Source organism: Hipposideros armiger, unplaced genomic scaffold (assembly GCF_001890085.2).
Source record: "Hipposideros armiger isolate ML-2016 unplaced genomic scaffold, ASM189008v1 scaffold_71, whole genome shotgun sequence".
NCBI classification, from domain to species: domain Eukaryota; kingdom Metazoa; phylum Chordata; class Mammalia; order Chiroptera; family Hipposideridae; genus Hipposideros; species Hipposideros armiger.
In genome coordinates, this window is record NW_017731421.1 from 2,187,675 (window position 1) to 2,208,089 (window position 20,415).

Consider the following 20,415-nt stretch of genomic DNA (forward strand, 5'->3'; position numbering starts at 1 on the left):
AGGAGGCAGAAGGTGACTTTCCCATCCCAGGCTGGAATTTGCAAGAGGAGTCCTCTGAGGTGAAATCCCATTGAGATTCCGAACTGTATCCTAACTCCTGTCTCCAGTGTCCCTCCCTCTCTGCTTCCGCTCTTCCTCCTTGCTCACCCTCAGATCGGAGCACACATGCGTGCACACACACACGCGCACACACACACGCACACACACACGCACACACACGCGCGCGCGCGCGCGCACGCACACACATGCACGCACACACATGCACACACGCGCGCACACGTGCACACACACACTCATACGCACACACACACAGGAGGTAAAGCAGTTCCAAAAGCAGGAGGGAGAAACTGAACTGGAGGTTGGGTGATGGGAAGGAGGTAGGAGAGACCAAGGCAGGAAGGGGAAAAGAAGAAATAGAGCCAGAGGAAGAGAAAGGCAACCCTGAGGAGTCAGGGAAAGCGACGGAGAGGGGGAGAGGAGGTCAAAGGGAGACACTGGAGAAAGAAGAGCAAAGAAAGAAGTGGCCAAGGGGAAAAATGAAGACGGAGAACGAGGCAAAGAGGAGATGGCTGACATTCCAAGTAGGAGGCCCAGGATGGGAGAAGGCAGTGGAGTGAGTGCGGGAGAGCAGAAGGATGGGAGGAGGACGGAGGAGGAGGAGAGAAGGCATGGAAGGGAGCGGGGAGGAGAAGGCGAGGATGCGGGTGCGTCTTCCAAGTGAGGGCGTTCACAGCGGCCCCCTCGCAGGTCCCCAGAGCAGCACATGGGCCGTTCACAGCGGCCCCCTCGCAGGTCCCCAGAGCAGCACATGGGCCGTCTTGACTCACAGCTCATTTAGGGCTTGCTGCTTTCAGCTTGTCTCTGTGAACTCTTGGAGGGGCTTCCAGCTAGTAAATAAAGTGGCGTGCCAAGATTCCCTCCCGAGGCCAGCAGCCATTTCGCCATTTCCATTGCTGCTTGTCCCCACTGCCCTTCTCCTCACCCCACCTGCCCTTTATGACTAAGGAGCAGCCCAGGGTCCCATCCAGCACCCACCCACCTGGCTCCAGGCCACCTGCCCCCTTCGCCAGCATCCCTGCCTCCATCAGGCTCTCAAGGGCTCGTGACAGAAGCCATGAACTTGGAGAGCGTGGAATCCTTTCTGAGCACTTACTATCCCCTTATAAGGGATAGGTTTCCCTGAGACATATTTTCTTTGCCCTTTTCAAAGAACGGATCTTTCTCCTGCCTTCTTAAGTTCAATCCAGAGAACACGTTTGGAGCATCTGCCACGTGCCAGGTACCAGTGTTACTACCGGGAAGGAGACGCACTGTGTGTCCTCGGGATGCACACAGTCTAATGAGAGACAGAAATATGTGGAGCCGGGTTTCATGGTGCCCCAACATTAGACAATTGGGAAGGAAATAAAGAAATAAGGAAACAAACCATAAAATTGCTAGGAACATTGAGCCAGGGCCTCCCCTGGGGTTTTGGAAGAACCCACATAGGAGAATCCCAAGTTACATCCTCCTTCCTGGAGCGAGCAGGACGAACACCCCCACCCCAAGCCACCCAGGTGACAACAAGGCAGAGGGGTTCGCAAAGGGAAGTTGGGCTGACCACTAACTAATTAACGAATTCAACCCCGATGTTTATCCTTTCTCTCTTTGCTCTCTTTTTCTATCTTGTGAATAAAGGAACGCATGAATGATGCATTCAGCAAATACTTACTTAGGGCTCCTATCATAATCTGGACAAAGACCTAAGGTGGCTTAAACAAGCCAGGATTTCTCTCTCCCACATCACGGCCTGGGCAAAAGCAGCCCAAGGCTGCTGTGGAATCTCCTTGGTTTCAAGGACCCAGGCTCTTTTGATCCTGTTGACCATCCGTTCCTGGGGTGATGCTCTTCAGCCACAAGGTCAAAGACGGTTCCCATTCCAGCAGGAAGAGGAAAGGAGAAAGTGAAAAGCACCCCCACCCTTCCCTTTCATGGCAGACCTAGAAGTTCAGACCCCACTTCTCCTCACAACTCATTGGCTAGAACATGGTCCATGGCCACAAACAGATGCCAGGGACATGGGTGGTCATGTCCGCCCAGATCACGGTGTTGCATGGCTATAGGACAAGAGGATGGATGTTGTGGACAACTAGAAGTCTGAGACAGCCTGCCTTAGGTACTGTGCTGTCTAGGAAACCAAGATGCAGAAGTAGTTCTGGTCGTTTCCAAAGCCACCAGTGACAAAGCTGAACTAGACCAGCTGTCACTGTGAGCGCTCACCTTCATTGCTTCTTTGTGGGATCTCTAACTCTCTCTACCAGACCCCAAATGTTGGCTGAGGATGAAACACTATGATTATCGAAGGGGAGGTTAGAGGAAATGGAGGCAATATAGACTATGAAGAAGTTGCCAGGAAAAGGAAAAAAAAAAAAGAGGAATAGTGGTGTGGAAACCAAGTTTCAAAAACTTTACCCATTTCAGACGTCCAGAGTACCAGAGCAGGATGAGGGTCAAAGATTCACCAATGTGGAGGTCAAAGGTGACCTTTGCCAAATCAGTTTCAGTGAAGCGGTGGGGGGGTGAAACCTGAAGAGAGTAGGTTTGTGAGTGAGTGGGAAATGAGGTGTAGAGACAGAGAAAACAGGGAGTAACTGAGGCACTGGAGAGCAGGAAGGATTTGAGGAGAACAAAGGATCCAGGGCCATGTCAATCCAGAGGGTAAAGAATCAGCAGAGAACATGAGACTACAAATACCCGGCAAAAACGCAGTTAGGCTGCTTAACCACAAACCAAACTCACAGTGGCTTCAACAAGATTCAGGCTTACTTGTCTCTCACTTAAGAATCTGAGCATACACAGTCAAGCGCCGACCGGGGACTCCGTGGCATTGAGAATCCATGTTCCTTCCACCTCATTACTCAGTCCTGCTCAATGAGACGCTTCCATCCTGTGGTCCAAGATGGCTGCTCCAGCACCCGCCATCAGGTCCACATCCCAGCCAGGCAGAAGAAGGAAAAGGGAAAGGAAGATTCCCTGTGTCTTAAAGGCACCACCCAGAGGTTGCTCACCTCACATCTGCTCACATTTTCATTGACCAGACTTGGAGACTTGGCTATATCTACCTGTCAGGGAGACTGGGACAGAGTAATCTTTAGCCGAGAGACCAGATAGATGCCCAGGTAAAAGTTAGGGGACCTATGACTGAAGAAGGAGAGGACGGCGAGTCGTCAGCCCTAAAAGACCTAGAACAAAGGATAGGTTCAGCCCTGAGTGGGAGGAGGCACGCTGCCACTGTCGCCGGGACGAAGACGTGGGAAAGCTGATGGGATCGGAAGGGAATGGGAAACAGGGAACTCTCGCCAGGTCACCTTTATTTTCTCTGCAAAGTGGGACTCAGAGTTCTCACTGAGAGGCTGGCTCCCAGAGAGCCGAGAGGAGAGAAGGCTCGCTGAGCCTCTCTCCCCATCTTGTGTATGATCCGTTAGGGTGGGGCCATGCACTTGTATTAATAGATGCCCTGAGGTGGTTCAAAGAACAGCCGTGCTTTTGGAGTCTTGAGCTTCATTCCAAGCTCTGGGCTTAGCTGCTCTATGACCTTGGACAAGGCGAGAAATCTCAGTTACTCTGTTAAATGGCCATAAGGGATGGAGTTGCCGGGGCACGGCTAAGCCTTGAAGGGAGGCAGGAAAAGGCTAGAAGGAAAGGTTGTAGGGACAGGACAGGCTCCCACACAGGCTGCCCGCACCCACCTGCCCCCTCCAGGAGATCTCGGTTCTGCTCACCCCTGGCCCAGCATCAGAACCCCTCTGCTGTCCAGGTGAGGGTGACAAAGGAGGGAGTCAGCCTCTGTTATGTCTTGAGATCACTATCACAGAACCTTGGCTTTGTCCCCTGCACTTGGCCTTGGAAGCTCTCCTGTGACCTCTCCCTGACCCCAGGGCACCACCCCGAGTTCCTGGCCTCAACCCAGTAAACAGTGTGAATTTCTCCACCAGGCCTTTGGCCTAGCAGAGCCAGCTCATCCAGTGCATGCACACTCACACACACACACTCACACACACACACTCACACACACTCACACACACACACTCACACATACACTCACACACACACACACACACACACGCTGCCTGCATACACAAGCATCACATATGACACACCACACATACGACACACATCACACAGCACATACATGTAAACACACCACATACATCACAAACTGCACACACACACACACCCCGCATGCACACAGCTCCCACCTACACACCACACACACACATACACACTGCCTTCTTTCTAACTGGTCTCTCTCTATCCCATATCACACCCCTCCATTCAACCCTCTATACAACTGCTTAAGCGATTTTTCTAAAACATAGATGAGGCTACTTTTTAGTTTAAACTCCTTTCCTTCTCCCAGTGGCTTTCCAGAGCCTTCAGGCTAAAATTCTAGCCCCTTGCCAAGCTCCTGAGGCCATCCGTGTGGCCTGTGGTCCCTGATGACCCCCTTCAGCTGTCCCTACCTTCCTGCCCCACTGGTCAACCTGGACCAGTTGCCCGTTCCCCTGCCCTATGTCCCTGCCTCACACCTCTGCAGAGAATGCCTCTGCTGCCTAGTCCACCTGAACATCGCACTGATTCTCCCAGACCCTGATCAGAGCTCACCCCTTCTACAAAGATTCCCTCCACTCCCCAAGTAGCAGCTTGCTTCTTCTCCGGCAGGTATGTCGTGGAATGACTTGTTCCCTATGTCTGTATCCCCCGCTACGCACGTGACCTTCTCAAAGTCACTATATATGGCATCAGGTGGCTGCTCGGTGAACGCTGGGCGGGCGGCACTCACCTGCTCATCCGTCCACACAGATCAAAGTGGAAAACCAGCTTGACTACCAGGACATCACCAGCATGGTAGCTATGGCCAAAACCTACGCCACCACCGAGGCCTTCATCGACTCCAAGTACGACATCCGCATCCAGAAAATCGGATCCAACTACAAGGCTTACATGTGAGTCCCTGGGCGGGGGGCGGGGAGCAGGGAGAAGAGGAGGGAGCGGGGTGTGGGGAGAATGGAGGTTAGAGATGTGTGTCTGGCCCTGTCTCCTCCACCCAGGCCGAGACCCCATCAGCACGTCACCACTCTCCCTTTCCACCTCTGTTACTGACCTTCTCTGGTCTGTACGCCTGAGGGCTGACGTTTCACCACAGCTTATCCCAGGGTGAAACCTGTCTCCCCAAACGAGGGCTGCCTTCCCAGAGGAAAGACAAACTGGCATGTTTGGGGGGAACGTCAAGTACATACAGGACATACATCATTGGAGAAAAGACTGAAAGAGGAACCTGGGGACACAGCAAGGAGGGCCTTGAATGCCTTGCTAAAGATTTTGCATTTTCTTCTATTTCCTTGCGAGAAGAGACGTGGCATGCTCTGATCTGTATTAATGAAGATGGCTCTGAGGCCATGGGCTGCAAAGGGGTTTCTCCGGAACCAATAAGACCAGCTAGGAGATTCTATGAGATTCTATCGTATTTCTCTGGCTGCAAGCAGCAGAAATCACATCTGACTGGTTTGATGGAGCTTTGTAAAGGGCATTTATTAGAAAATCATGGATGATCAGAAACTCAAACTAACCAATAAACAAAAGCGCTAAATTATCAATATAAGAAATATTTAGGATCCAGAGCAGCCCCCGGGATCTGGGTGGCCCGAAGCAATAGACAATCTTCATGGTACCCCAATTGGGAAGCGAGTCTGCCCTAATCATTTTCAGGACTTAACTCAAAATTATGATTTCATGGCAACAATGCTGATTAGTCCAACTTGGGTCATGGGCTTTGGTTAGAGAAAGGCAGAAAACCAGTCTGGAAGGTCCCACCAAGATGGCGTGTAATAGTGAAAATAGAGATGCATGACTAAGGGAAAACCAATGAGTGATAGAAAATCCAGCACACACTCACCCCAGGGTGGCTAGGGCAAAGAGTGACTCAGCTGGAGCCTATTAGGATGAGGGTGAGTTCTTGACCAGGTGGGAGGGAGGTCTTTAGAGAGGCCTGACGTGCTCCAGGGCCTCTCTCTCACTTTTGGAATGTTGCTGTTGGTTCCCCTTGAAATGATGAGTCCCTGGAGAGCCAACCAGTGCCTGCTTACCAAGCAATTATGGAGCACTGACTGTGTACATGGTTCCATGTTGGAGGACTGCAATGTCTAGCTCTGGACAGCTGGAGACCTCTGTGTGCTTCTGGGAGGTAGAGCTTATGCTCTAGGTCAGGGTCAGCAAACCACAGCCCACACGCCAAGTCCAGCTGCCACCTGTTTCTGTAAATAAAGCTTGATCCACCACAGCCATACACACCCATGTATGGTTATTATCTTGTGCCGCTTCTGCACAGCCTAGACCAAGGGTCAGCAAACTTACTCTGCAAAGGGCCAGGTGGTAATCGGGGGGCTTTGCAAGCCATACAGTCTGTGCTGTAACTACTCCACTCTGCCATTTCCTGGGCAACCGGAGATGATGCGGGCAGTTGACCTGTAAGGAAATATGCCCAGGAAAGGGATAGAGCCAATTCCCAAAGAATACGTCTGCCCTGTCCTGCCCGTCACTCATTCACTTCCACCCACATGCCAGACCACACGTGTCACCACCCTCAGATGCCCTCAGGGTGATCATGAATCGTGATGGCCTCCTCTGCCCCCTCTGAGTTAGGGGACATTTCAGTGTGGTGGTCCAGTGCATTCCTGAGGCCTCCACCATCCATCATGATATCACTTCCCTCCTCCCCTCATTGTTAGAGTTTCCACTTGACATTGACGACACCTTGTCCTGGTTTCTCTTCTTAAGGATTACCTCATTGCCGCATTCTTTATGCTGAGCCTTCCTTCCCTGACAGCTCCAATTTGTCATTAGTTATGGCATTTCCTGGACCCTGGGTTGGCCCAGATCCAAGGGAGGGGGTTCGTGTCAGACCGCAGCATAGAACTCCTCTCCACCCCTGACCATTCAGCCTCCTTTCTGCCCTATTTCCTGCCCTGCACTCAGGCCTTTGTGCTGGTTGCTACTTTGGTGTCATTGTTTTCAGGGCCTCTCAGCAAACAGATCTAGGAAAGACATATGCGTATCTTAACCCGTGTATACGCGCATATCGGTAGTTATTTCTATAACAATATCCATCTACATCTAAAGCTCAGTGGAGTTCGTATTGATGTCTCAGACTCTCGTCCAGTACCACGATTCATTTTAGCCTTGCCAGATTGCTTAGCTGTAACTTCCCACTCCAACAGGGAAAAACCTGGCTCCCACCATCCCATACCATTTACTTATTTGTTCAATCCCAGCATCCGTGTACAGTTGAAGAACCATTAACCCATAGGCTATGAGAAACACGACCAGCTTACCTACAGTTCCTTTTGTACTTAGTCATCCAGTCGCCCCTCATTTCCAAGGTTGCTTTAGGTCGGCTCCTTTCCCTCACCCCCGCCCTTGCCCTCCACAGCAAGGGGGTAAATGTCATACATTTGCAATATAGATAGATTCTTTGTCACAGTCCACATTCCAGCCAACATTCCAGCAGCTGCATCACATTTGGGCCAACTGACTATTTTCCCCAAGCCTGACATGGGCTCTGCCATGGACAGTCATAGTTAAGAGCATGGGGTTTCTCAGACACGGTTTGGTGGCTTCTGCCACTAAGTGGGAATGATAACAATACTAGTGCCCGCATCATTAGGCTTTGTGAGGCTGAAATAAGCCAGAGTCTTCAGACCCATGTCTCACACATAGAAAGCACTCATTAAACATCAACTCTCACTATCATTATCTTCTTGGAAGGACAGCAGGCTGGCTGCGTTCCTGCTGCTTCTGGCGTGCGAATGCCTTCTTTTCTTGTCTCCACTTCCTGAAAAATAATAGTAGCACCTGTTAGACCAAGAGATTTATGGGAATAGTTCCTTTCATCTACACAATACCCTGTAAGGACAGTACTTTCATTATTCCCATTTTACCAATGAAAAAAAAATACAGACTGAGCAGTGGTCCCTGGTTATACAGCTAGAAAATGCTGGAGCCAAGATTCAAACTCACATCTCACTGACTCAAGTCAGTGCTTACCTTCTCTTCCCACCATATAGATTCCATTAGGCCAAACCCTACTCATTTCAGTGGCTACCTGCTGGGGTCACATTAAGTGACTGTGGTTTCTTCTTTGCTTCCCCAGAGCCCTTCACTCCTTATGTATATTGATAACCCTACCATGCCTATACTCTGATTTTAGGTTAGTCTGCCCTTGTAGGTAGTGAGCAGCCTGAGGAGGGGGGCATCTCAGCACCCTTAGACCACGTCCCATGACATACGGTGGCCCACTGAGTGTTCGCCAGATTGAATTGAGTTGAGTTGAACTGCCGAAGGAAACTGAACTGACATAAAGCTTATCAATGTCGCTGCACCCCTTAGTAAATATGATTCCTAGTGGCCACCATCTGTTCTCAGAATCCGCTGTCCTCAAATACATTTTATTTTCTCTTTTAGAAGGACATGTTTTTACAGCAATGCCTCTCCCCAGTTCACCCTTTAATCTCAACCACATGCCTCACCTTGGCCATAAAACAGACAGCTTTACCTCTGCCACTTTGCTGAGTCTGGGTTTGCCAGTGGAGATGGTTTGTCTCCAGAATACACAGTCCCTTAGCTACCTCCTACATGCCAGGTCCCACTGGACATCAGCAGGTGAGTCAAACCTGTCTCCCGCCCTCAGGGAAGACATGACACTAACGCAGTCATTACAGGTGGGATGAACATTACTAGGCATTGGTATAGGGTATAGTGTAGGGGGGTCTACTCTTGTTTGGGGAAGTGGGCTGCCAAAAATCACATTTCAGATGAGACTTGAAGGATGAGTGGGACTTAGGGAACCAAAGATAGAGATGAAGACTGGATCAGGCAAAGGGGAGATGCGTGGGGGCCTTGACAAAAGGACAGAGTGGTGAGCATCTTTGACTTCCCCCAGCCAAAGGGAAGTCAGTTGTTGGTGGAACAGAAAAGTCAAGGGAACTGAGAGGGTGATGAGGCCAAAGGCCTCCTTCTCTTCACTATGGAAGAGTAATCACTTTTCTCCATGGGTCATTTTCCCCACATTTTGGGGCTCTCAAAAAATTCCAGAATCACCAAGGGTTATACTGCCCTAGTTCGCCTTCTCAAAAACAGAGGCCCAAGGTTTGGGGGATTTCATCTGATGGTGTAGACATTTTCCTAATTTAGTTTTTGATTTCAAAGGTGGCTTTGGAAAAGATACATAAGATCCAAGAAATAAAGCAATCAACATGAAAAATAAAGCTAAGGACAGGATGTGTACCTAAGAATCCATGTCAGAATGTGAGCCAAATATTTGAATCAGAGCCTCCTAACGGCCAAAGCAAAGAAGGAAAGCAGATCAGTGACAGATGTCCCTAATGCCCTCACTATGTTATTCGTTCTGATCCAGGAGAACCTCCATCTCTGGAAACTGGAAGGCCAACACAGGCTCTGCCATGCTGGAGCAGGTGGCCATGACAGAGAGGTAAGAGACAAAGAAGGGGCGTAGGGAGAGGCAGCAGCCATGGTGGAAGGTGGGTGAGGGACACAACGAGGAGCCTGCAAGGGATGCCACCTCACCCTGTGGTCAGTGCCTCACCACCGACAGGGCACTTTCTTAGGCAGGGTCCCCTTTATTGCCCATTGCAACCTACAGGGGGCAGGTATTATAATAACCCCATTTTACAGATGGGAGAAGAAAGTTCAGAGAGGGAAAATGACTTGTTCGGGGTCACAGAGCTGATCAATGACAGAGCTGAGACTAGAACTCTAATGTCTTGACTCCAAATCCAGGGGCCTTTCCACTCCTGCCCAGCTGCTGCAAGGAGAGAAGAAAGAGTCCTCACCAGTCCCTCCCTGCTCTGACAGCTGCATAGGAGCACCAGGGCTACTGGGAGTGTCCACTCCTCTCTCAGACTTATTTCCATCTCAGTGTGAGGAGGGAGAGGTTGGTTTCCTATGAATCATTCATGTGACCTCAGTGTGCTCTGGCTGAAGGTCCCTCAGGTCTTTGTCCCTTTAAACACTGCTGTGAGCCACCCTGCCCTGAAGAAGGGCCAGTCACCTGGCTCTCAGGGCCTGCAGCACACACACGCTCTTTCCTGCATGCTCAGTGGCCTAGGCATGCAAGCATGCAATGGTGCTGGACAGAGCAGGGGCTGTGGGGTCAAAAAGATCTGTTAATGAACACGAATTGAGTGCCTATTACATTCCATGTTGTGCTGAGCATGAAAGCGGTCAAGATGAAAAGATCCAATCTATCCCTTTAAGAATTCTCTATCAGTTGCAAGCATCAGAACACAAATCAGATTGGTTGGAGCCCAAAGTGGGATTTATTAGCTTGTGGCAATGAAAATGCCAGAGACACAGCTCCAGGTAAGACTTTAGGAATCATTCTACCCACTTCAGTTCAGCTTTCTTCTGTGTTGGCTTCAGTCTGGCCAGCTCGCTCAACTGGTGGCCCATAGTGACTCCAGGCTTACATCCTGATAGTGTCAAGTCCAGGAGAAAGCATACTTCTCTTTCCAACCATTTCAGCCAAAGCCTGGGCTTGAGCCTTATTCACTGATTTGCCTGGCTCAGGTCACATGACTATCCCAGAACCAATCACCGTGGCTCAGAAAGCTGCACCGCTGTGATTGGATAGGCCTATCTCACATCTGCCCCTGGGGGTTGGGGTGGGATCACGCTGCTCTAGCAACAATGACTGAGTGAGATTTAGGGAGGGATATACCGCCAAGGAATATTAAGAAGTCTTTAGTAGGAAGGAAAACAAATGTTGTGCAGACTAAAACTATAGATGTCCGCTCCCAGCTCCCCAGCTAACAAAAGAGACAAAGAGTGTGGTAATATTAGGGTGAAAGTGAGAGTTGGGTGCTTGCAGTGGGAGCACAGAGAAGAGGCACCACACTCAGACTCGGGAGGGTTGAGGTCAGGGAAGGCTTCCTGAAGGAGGTGGTGCCGGAATCACGTGGTAAAGAATGAGGAGAGATTGGGAGGCATTCCTTTATTACTTTGTCAGTTATTTGTTGAACACATACTGGGAGCCAGTTATTGAGCTAGGCCCTGGGGACACGGTGGAAAACAAGACGGACATGGTCCCGACCCTCATCGAGCTCTAAACTGAGGAAGTGAATGGTCTTGCCCCGTCCAAGCTGTGTTACCTAGGGTAAGTTAACTAACCTTTCTGATCTTCTTCAGCTGTAAGTCACAGTGCTAGTAGAGAGTGATGTTCAGTACCTAACCCAGTACTGGCCCATGCAGGAGGGGCGCTGTGAACGCTGGCTTTCTTCCCTTTCCTTCAGCCACAGGTGGAAGCTGCTGTCTTCAGTCTTGGAACCCACCTATGCTAACCAGCCTGAGGGTGGTGTGCTCATTACCTGGCACAACAAATTACCTGGTCTGGGGCAATCACATCCTTCTCCCAGTGGGCATTCATGGGACAGTCATGGCCCTGTTCTCCATGACCTTTCGGACTGTGAGCCAGCCTTCCCCAATGCCTCCTGAGCTGATCATAAATGTCCCCAGCAGGCCACCATCATTGGCTTTGCTCAGTCCTGGGCCACGTGGGCCCTCGTTGCAGGAGCCTGCCATAGCAACGGGTCTGCTCTGGCCTGGAATTCACTTTCCCTTCTGCAAAGTCATAGGTAGGACCCCAAGGCCTGGGACAGAGCTCCCCAGTCTCATCTTCACAGGGGAAAATCCCTGGGGGCACATAAACAGGCCCCAACCCCTCCCTCCACCTGGCTAACTTCTTGCCCGGTAGCCTGGGCAAAACCAGTGATGTGGCTTGGTCAGTGCTAATCCCACCAGGCTGGAGGGGAGCATGGACCCCATGTTCTCCAGACTCTCCCACACTGCTCCACCCATGAAGTCCCTTCCTGGGTCCTGGGGTACAGAGACCTGTGCCCCATCGGGTCATCCGGTAGATGACCCGGAAGTTCATCATTGAAAACAACCTATAGAAACCAGTTGCCTCTGGGCCTAAATCCAGATTTCTGTCTCAGAGCACTGATGGAGCTGTCCCACCAGCCAGCCATTGGTGCCAAATACTGGGACCCAGATCAGAGAGCCTAGGGTGCTCTTAGAGCTCCGAGGACCAAAGGTTGTCCTGAAACGTGGCTACACACTAGAATCACATGGGAAGCTTTAAAAACTTTTAGAGGGCCGGCCAAGTGGCTCAGTTGGTTAAGAGCTTGCTTAAGAGTGCGAGCTCTGAGCAACAGGGTTGCTGGTTCGATTCCCACATGGGCCAGTGAGCTTCGCCTGAGCTGAGCTGCTGCTACGCTGCCACCAGGTGGCAGGATGGCTCAGCTGGTGAGAGCATGTGCTCCTAACAACAAGGTTGCCTGTTAGAGATGGTGGACTACACCTGCCCACAGCTAAAGACTGAACTCAGCACCTTGAGCTGAGCTGCCACCCGGATGGCTCAGGGGATAGAACACGCACTCTTAACAACAAGGCTGCTGGTTTAACTTCCGCATGGGATGGTTGCTACGCCCACCTGCAACTAATTGAACACAGCACCTTGAGCTGAGCAGTGCGACTGGACTTGGAGCTGAGCTTGCTGTGCCCTCCACAACTAAGATTGAAGGACAACTTCTACAGATGCTTCTAACATGGGGCAAGGCCCCCAAATCTGGCTGTTTATTTGCATGCTTGTTTGCTTACCTCTTCTGACAATTCTAATGCACAACTAGAATCAGACCTAGGCCTTCCCATTTTTCAGATAGGGAAACTGAGGCTGCAAGAGGGAAAGGCTCACCCAAAATAATTGATGAAATTAATAGCAAGAATCCAGGTCACTGGTCTTCCATGCTGATGTGTTCTGACAGAGAGGAAGAGTGGCTTGTTTGGACTGTGGAATCAGACAGGACTTGGGTTTGGAAACCAGCACAATCATTTATGAACCTCTCTGAACCTCAGTCTCCTCATCAGTAAAACGGGTTAAACCTTCTTGATAGAGTTGTTATAGGAGTTATGAGAATGAGGAATCAACCCCCCACGGAATGCCTGGCACATAGTAGGAGCTTAATGGGTGTGTTTTCATCCTTTCTTTACTTCTCTGATCTCACATACTCCTTACTACAGCTGAATGAAAGAATTGAACTAGGAGCCAGGAGATCTGGGTAATCCTGGCTCTATTACCATCTTGCTGTGTGACCTGACCAAGCTGCTCTCCCTCTCTGGTCCTCAGTGGGCACTGGCAGATAAGATGAGAGAGTTTGTTCTAAGAATACTTGAGCCACGATCTCTCCTCATTCCAGGCCTTAGAGCTCAGAGACACAAATAGATCTCAGAGAAGGCATGCCCCGTGTGACCCTGGAGAGCGGGGAGAGAAGCAAGGACATTGACACAAAGCCCCCTGTGACTTCCAAATCCAGCCACCACAGGGGAAGCCAAGTGCAAGCCCAGGAAGACTTCTCAGACACAACCGTCCCCTTGTTGCAGGGGCAAAGTCCAGCGTGGAGATCTTTCCCCTACAAAGCAAACTGGCCTCACAGCCATCAAGTGGCTGGAAAGAGAACAAAACCAGCAAGTCCACAGGGCCAGGCCCTTGGCCCGGGAGCAGCCTGCCAGGCTCCCCCACCGGCCCACCCCAGGCTCAGGGGAGAATGCGCCCTTTGTCCCCCTCAGGCTCTCATCTAGCCCGGCGCTGGGGCTGGAAGGGCGGCCTGGGAGGGATTTCTGGAGCCCCTTTGAGCAGCTTTCCCAAGGGAAAAGTACTGCAGAGGCGGCTGAGCATCCGGGATGGCTCTGGGTGGGGGCAGGGCCAGCTCCCCACTCCTGTGGAGCCAGCAAGGTTCTGGGGTGGAGCTGGGGACCCCTCCCAACTCGTATTCCTTCTCCCCTCATCCTTCCTGTCCCCTGCCTGCCTGGCCCCTTCCTGCTCTCTGTCCCTCTCTCACTGTCCACCTCTGCCTCTGCCTTCTGTTGTTTTTTGCTATTCTCTCTCTCCTACTGTCTCGCTGTCGCTGTCTGTGTTTCTGTGTCTTTTTGTCTCTCTGTCTCCTGTTATTTCTTACCATCTCTTTCTGTCTCCGAATGAGCGCACGTGTGTCACTGTGTGTCTCACCGCCTCTTCTCCTGTGCGTCTCTGCGTCTCTCCATCGCTCTCTCCCTCTGCTCCCCCTTTTCTGCTCTCGCCCCCTACATTCACTGTCTGTCTATCCATCCCTGCAGGTACAGGCTGTGGGTGGACAGCTGCTCAGAGATGTTTGGTGGCCTGGACATCTGTGCTGTCAAGGCCGTCCACAGCAAGGATGGCAGAGATTACATCATCGAGGTGAGGGGTGAAGCCGAGGGCCTCCTGGCTGGGTCTGAGGGAAGGAATCCAAGTGTGGCCTCCAGCACGGTCAGCTGTGTCCTAACCCGTGGCCCGGACGCATGCAGCCCAGAGGCTTCTCAGCCACCAGCCCCACACAACCCCCGTCCCCACCCTCAGCTGTACCGAAAGCCTACGCACCCAGGGGTTCTGAGCGGGGCCTCGAGAGCTCCAGGCATGAGGTTTGACGACTTTCCGTAACACATGGGCCTAAGGGCAGGGCAAAAACATCAGGCTGAGAGCCAGCCAGATCCTGTCCCGTTGAGCCTCTTCAGTTTTCAGCGTCCAACTGCGTCAAGTCACCACAAAGAGTTTCCGTCCTCTGTTCATTCAACAAACATGGACTTCAGGGCTCTCCAGGGCTAGGCATGGGTGCAGCTCTGGGGACAAAAAAACAGACAGGGGGTCTGCAGGCTTGCAGGGAAGAAGGATGATAAATGAGTACTAGCAGAGCACTGAAGGTTGGTAAAGAGAATACAGCCGTGCAGGGGTGTGAATGCAGGGAAAGCTGTAGGGAACGTAATTGTAAGAGAGAGGCTCGAGGGGCTGTGGGTCCCGGAAGCTCCCCTGTGTCTCCTGCAGCCCTCAGTGCCCTGCTGTCCTCCAGGACTGTCACCTACATGTGTCTGGAGTCCTACACCCTGGCCCCACACCAACTTCGCCTCTATGCTTCTCCTAATCTCACAATCCCCCTCTCTCTTGCGTGACCCCTCCCACTTCCTTATGGTCCCCAGTCCTCCCCTATGCCTCCCCCTACCCCCCCCCCACCCCCGCAAGTGCCCCTTTGTGTTTATCCCAACCCCACAATCCCTCTCTCTTCTCCATGACCCCTCTGTGTCTCTCCTGGTCCCACAAGCCTCCTCTCCCTCCCCGACTCCCCTGCCCTGCCCCCCACCATCACAGCTCATGATTCTCCCCTGCTTTCCCCTGAAAATGCCCCAATGGTCTCAGGGTTCTCCCCTCTCTCCCCAGTTCCACATCGCGCTTACACACACACACACACACCTCCCAAGAGCCCCTTCTAGCACTCCCTTTCTGTGGCCTACTCCTCAAACCATAGCAGAGGGGCAGGCAGTGCTGATACCAGGCCAAGACACGTGAGGGAGAGCCCTGCAGCTGTCCCCTCCCGGGGTGTGGGCAGCTAACGGGAAGCACATGGCTGGGGTGACCACAGGAGCCAGCAAGTCCTCCAGGCCCTCGTGTCTGCACCACTCCCCGAGACCCACAGTGCAGCAGGACCAGTGACCGACGACGGGCGGAAGCTCGGCTGTTCTCCCCCAGCCATGCCAGGAGGGCACTCACACCCGTGCCCAGGGAGTGGCCACCGTTGGAGGCGAAGGGGAGGGGGTCCCAGACGGACACAGTCCCTCTACCCAGAAAGGCCAGGAAGCTCCCACGCATCAGTTGCTTCTGTATTTGCAGGTTTAGTCGTGCTCTGGAAAACAGCTCCCCCTTAAGTGCGGGAACGGCTTTCCGTCTGGCGGCCACCATCCCTGAAATTCCCCCACTAGCCCTTCTCAGAGGAGTCACTGAAGGGGCCGGCAGCAGAGCTTGCTTCCCAGCCAAAGCCAGGCTGTTCCCTGGAAGGATGAGTCCCCCACCTTTCTGAGGTGCCCCGGGAGCTCCACACGAAGGGCTCTTCTGCCCGGGGCGTTGCGTCTCATGAGACCCCTCCTGGCCCTCCTGCTCTGCATCATCTCACCACATCACCAGACATGAACTCAGGGTTGGCACACACAAGCTTTCATTCACTCATTCGTTTGTTCACTCACCACCGAGCCCCGCCCCTGAGCCAGCGGATGGGGGTACAGCCGTGAACACGGTAGCAGGGACCTTACTTCCTAAAGCTCCCATCTAGAAAGGTGATTGGCAATCAACAGACTGGGCTCCCCTCCCTTCCCCCCTGCGAGTTCAGCCCCTTCTCCCCGCATTAGTGTTACCTCTGCCTTCCAGAGCGCCCGCCTCTCTGAGTTTCCTCAGCTTTCACTCTTAGGAAACAAAAATCTGTACTCGTAGGCCCAGGTTCCCCGCCTCCAGACCCTCAGAATGGTCATGGGTGAAAGACCTTTCACATTAGAAAACAACGTCTCAAAAATGTTCCAGAGGAAAAATAAAATGATAGCTTTTTCAGATTTTTTTTTCTTTTTTCTCTCAGAAACATGGCAGAGTTGTTTCCCTTGCTTTGGGGCTTAGGGTGGGGTCACGGGAGATCTTGCTACCAAAAAGATAAAAAGTATTTTTCCCCCAGTCTGGAAAAAAAAGGCAGAAAATATCTAAAAATACTGGTTTCGTCAGCCACCTCTGTGGTGAGAACATCAAATTTGTGTGACATGTTTTGTGAAGATCCTCAAAGTGAAATACTCAGGGGAAAGACCCTTGAACTTGTCCCCCACGACCTGTCCAGGGAATGACATTGCTCACTGGGAAAATGTTTCCCTGGGGAGCCCAGAGTGTCCACTTCCTTTGGCTGTGTCCACCGTGGGGATTCCAAGACGTTCTGACCTCAGGCTCCTTGTGGTGGCTGTTTTCCACTGCAGGGAGCAGAAGAAACAGAAACCAGAGCAGGAGGACGTGGGCAGAGTCAGGAGGAGAAGAGACAGGCCTGTGTGCATGTACATAGGCTCCACGGTGATAACTCAATTCAGCCCACATTGACCGAGACACTGTCTGTGTGACCAGCCCTGGGATCTGGGTGCCAAGGACCCAGCCCCAAACCATGAAGGTCTCAACCTGAGAACGGTTTTCAGGACCATACTAGAATCATCATTCACATCCTTGAGTGTGCTTTTCAGCTTCCCAACCATAGTGGACGCTTTAGACTCAAAAGACCCCCTAAAAATCCCAGCTGGAAGGGTATTCCCAACTGCCCAAACCCCTCAGGTTACAGGTGGGCCCCCAGAGGAAAGGTGACCTGCCCGGCATCACACAGCAAGTCCGTAGCAGAACCAAGGCACCTTGGTTTCCTGTCCCCAGTTCTGACCACAGAGAGCTGTTTCAGTGCTTGAAGAGAAGTAGACAGGCCATGGCCTGCTGGTGATGTGTCCTTGAATTTGCCACTTCTTTGATCCTCAGTTTCTTCATCATTAAGATAAGCATAATAATAGTACTTGCTTCCAAGAACTATTCTGAGATTTGTGTGAGATCGTTCACACCCAGTGCTTAGAACAGTGCCTGACACATAGTAAGTGCTCAATAAAATATAGCACTTATTAGTATCTTCATCATTATGAGCAGGACTCATTGCAAGGGCTTTTCAATCCTCCATTCGACAGGTAATTATTGAGGGTATACCTGTTTGGCAGGACACAGGGCCCATCCCTGACCTCAGGTTCTCATAGTCTGGTGGGGAAGGTACAAATAAGCAGGAGGTGGCAGTGCTGTGGAGAATCTCCCCAGTGGGATGACCGAAGTGAGGACAGTGGGAGGACAGAGGAGAGGTGGCTTCTCAGAGCTTGCTCAGCCAGAGAAAGCTTCCCAGCGGAAGGCTAGGTAGGTATTTCCTGATAGACGAAAGCCAGGGAACGAGTGAGCTGAGGGAATGGCGTGCATAAGGACCCAGCCGAGAGAAAGAACCTGGTGAGTCCAGAGCCTGGACACAGGGGAAACGGGACAGTGAGTTTGACGGGGGTGCAGTGGGTGAAGAGGGCTGGACAGGAGTGAAGGAGTAGAGACAGGGCCTGTCGAGGCCTCACTCCTCTTCACGACCTTCTACAGGTGCCTGGGAATCACCCGGATGGTTGGCCTATGTGACTTTGGGCAGGTCCCTTCCCACCTCTGAGCCTCAGTTTCCCCAGCTGCAAAAAGAGCAGGTTGGGTAAACATGACACGCAGGCCGCTCTCAGGATAAGTGCTTTGCCCTCTTTGGGAAACAGCCTGCTCCTGCGGAATTAGTTTCACTCCAAGCGAGAGTTCTCTGCCAAAGGACAAGCCTTTCCTCTTCCCTCTTCTATCTGAACCCTAGGTCAACTCCAGACTATGTCTCTTTTTTTTTTTTTTTTCCGAACCCCCACCTCACTACTTCCGGCTTTATAGAAAGCCTTGACCTTGGGCCAAAGTTCAGGAAGCCAGCCCCGACCTCAGGCAGAGGCCAAAGTGGGAAAAGAGGGGGCGGAGACCAGCTCCCCAAAGGAAAGAGCAGAAAAAGCACTTTGGCCCTGGGTCGCATTTCTGGAGCCCAACAAATGTAGACTGAATTGAACCGAATCCAAGGAGTTGATATAGACTGAACTGCAAGGAACTGGATATCTCCAGGGAGGTCATTCCCAGCTGGAGTCGCTGGGCTGGGTGTTTGCATGGAGAACATCGCCATCTAGTGGTCACTTCAGTTCTGAGCTCTGAGCCAGCTCGCCCGCCTGGCTAGCCCTGCCTGGTATGGGCGTCCCTCAGGTCTGCTTTCTCTCCCATAGGTAATGGACAGCTCGATGCCCCTGATTGGAGAGCATGTGGAAGAGGACAAACAGCTGATGGCCGACCTTGTTGTCTCCAAAATGAGCCAATTCCTGATGCCAGGAGGCACAGTGCCCTCACCCCTGAAGCCTTGGGTAAGGTCTTCAGGAACAAAGGAGACTTTGTAGCCATGAGAAATGTCAGGCTGTCTGGGAATGGGGACCCCTAGATCCAAAGGAGATAATCCCAGGAAGGAACCACCTTGGGGAGAAAGGAATGGGGTGTGGATGGAGGCTGGGCATGGAGGAGAGCTACACCCTGCTCCTGACGGGGGAATTTGGGAGGCTCTGAAGGGCCCTTGCTCTCTCACCATCCTGGGGAGAAAAACCTTGTCTCAGAAGGATTGTGGACAGAAATTGTTAACCATAGGAAGTCAGCTGTCCCTCCTGTGCCCTCCATCCTGCGCCTGAGCAGGGAGCACAGTGTGTGTGTGTGTGTGTGTGTGTGTGTGTGTGTGTGTGTGTGTGTACACACATGCCCTTTGTGTGATCCCAGGGCACAAGTAAACGGAAATGATTGTGTCTCCCAGTTCCCCATCCCCCAACCTCGACAAGCTCCCACATAGCTCCTCCCCTCCACACCATGGATTACCAGATCACTCTCCAAAGAATTTGCTAGCTCCCCAGTTTTCTGGAAAAGCAAGCGTCAAAAGCTGCCTCCCCTTTTCCCCACAAAAAAAAAAAACACTTGAATCTGTGATAATAGACATTGGAATAATGGTTACACTTGCAGGGGTTGCTGGCTGGGAGGGGGCCCAGGGCGGCCTTCTCCACTCCAAGGTTGTGCCCTCATCCAGGTGGTGGTCACTTGGGTGCGTACACGGGTAAGAATTCATTGTGCTGTACGCTTAAGAACTGCGTATTTTATGTAAGTTTTACCTCAATGATGGAAAGGTCTTCGTGAATCCTGCCCTCCCTCCCAGGAAGTCAGTGACTGTGGTGATCACAGCAGGCTTCTTCTCTCTTCTCCTCTAGGTTCCGCAGACTAAACCAGCCAAGTCCCCCGGGCCAGTCCAGCTGGGGACTCCGCTGGGACAGCCCCAGCCACGCCCACCCACGCAAGGTAGGACCCACCACCAGCCGAGAGAAACCATCCAGCAAGGATGTTGAAATGCACTGAGGGACCCATGTGTGATTTCCCGAAGGCGGTCTGGAAACATCCATCTTAATACTTTCTCCACAGAATACGTGCCCTTGCTCTAGCGGTTCTCTACCTGTGGGTCACGACCCCTTTGGGGGTCGAACGACCCTTTCACAGGGGTCGCCTAAGACCATCGGAAAACAAAAAGATATTTATATTATGATTTATAACAGTAGCAAAATTACAGTTATAGAGTAGCAACAAAAATAATTTTATGGTTGGGGGTCACCACAACATGAGGAACTGTATTCAGGGGTCGCGGCATTAGGAAGGTTGAGAACCGCTGCTCTAGATGCAGAATGCTTGAGACTTTGAGGTCAGTCAGCCCCTTCAAGTCAGGCAGGAAAGACAGCAAGTAAACATATTAAGTACCTAATGTGTGCCAGGCCCTGTGCTTGGGTCTTTCCCATCTATATTCTCATGTTTAGCCTCCCCAGCACTCTACAGTGACAAAAAAAAAAAAA

The 20,415-nt window shown here is 51.8% G+C and overlaps 1 protein-coding gene across 2 annotated transcripts in view; it reads left to right on the forward strand.

The window, feature by feature from the left end:
- The window catches only part of SYN3 (synapsin III), a 436,540-nt gene that overhangs the window by 406,488 nt on the left and 9,637 nt on the right, over positions 1–20,415 (forward strand). For both annotated transcript variants that reach the window (XM_019642594.1, XM_019642595.1), the window contains exons 8-12: positions 4,843–4,985; positions 9,452–9,526; positions 14,224–14,326; positions 18,772–18,906; positions 19,786–19,873. In XM_019642594.1, coding sequence (XP_019498139.1) covers positions 4,843–4,985; positions 9,452–9,526; positions 14,224–14,326; positions 18,772–18,906; positions 19,786–19,873 — 544 coding nt within the window. The remainder of the gene's footprint in view (positions 1–4,842; positions 4,986–9,451; positions 9,527–14,223; positions 14,327–18,771; positions 18,907–19,785; positions 19,874–20,415) is intronic.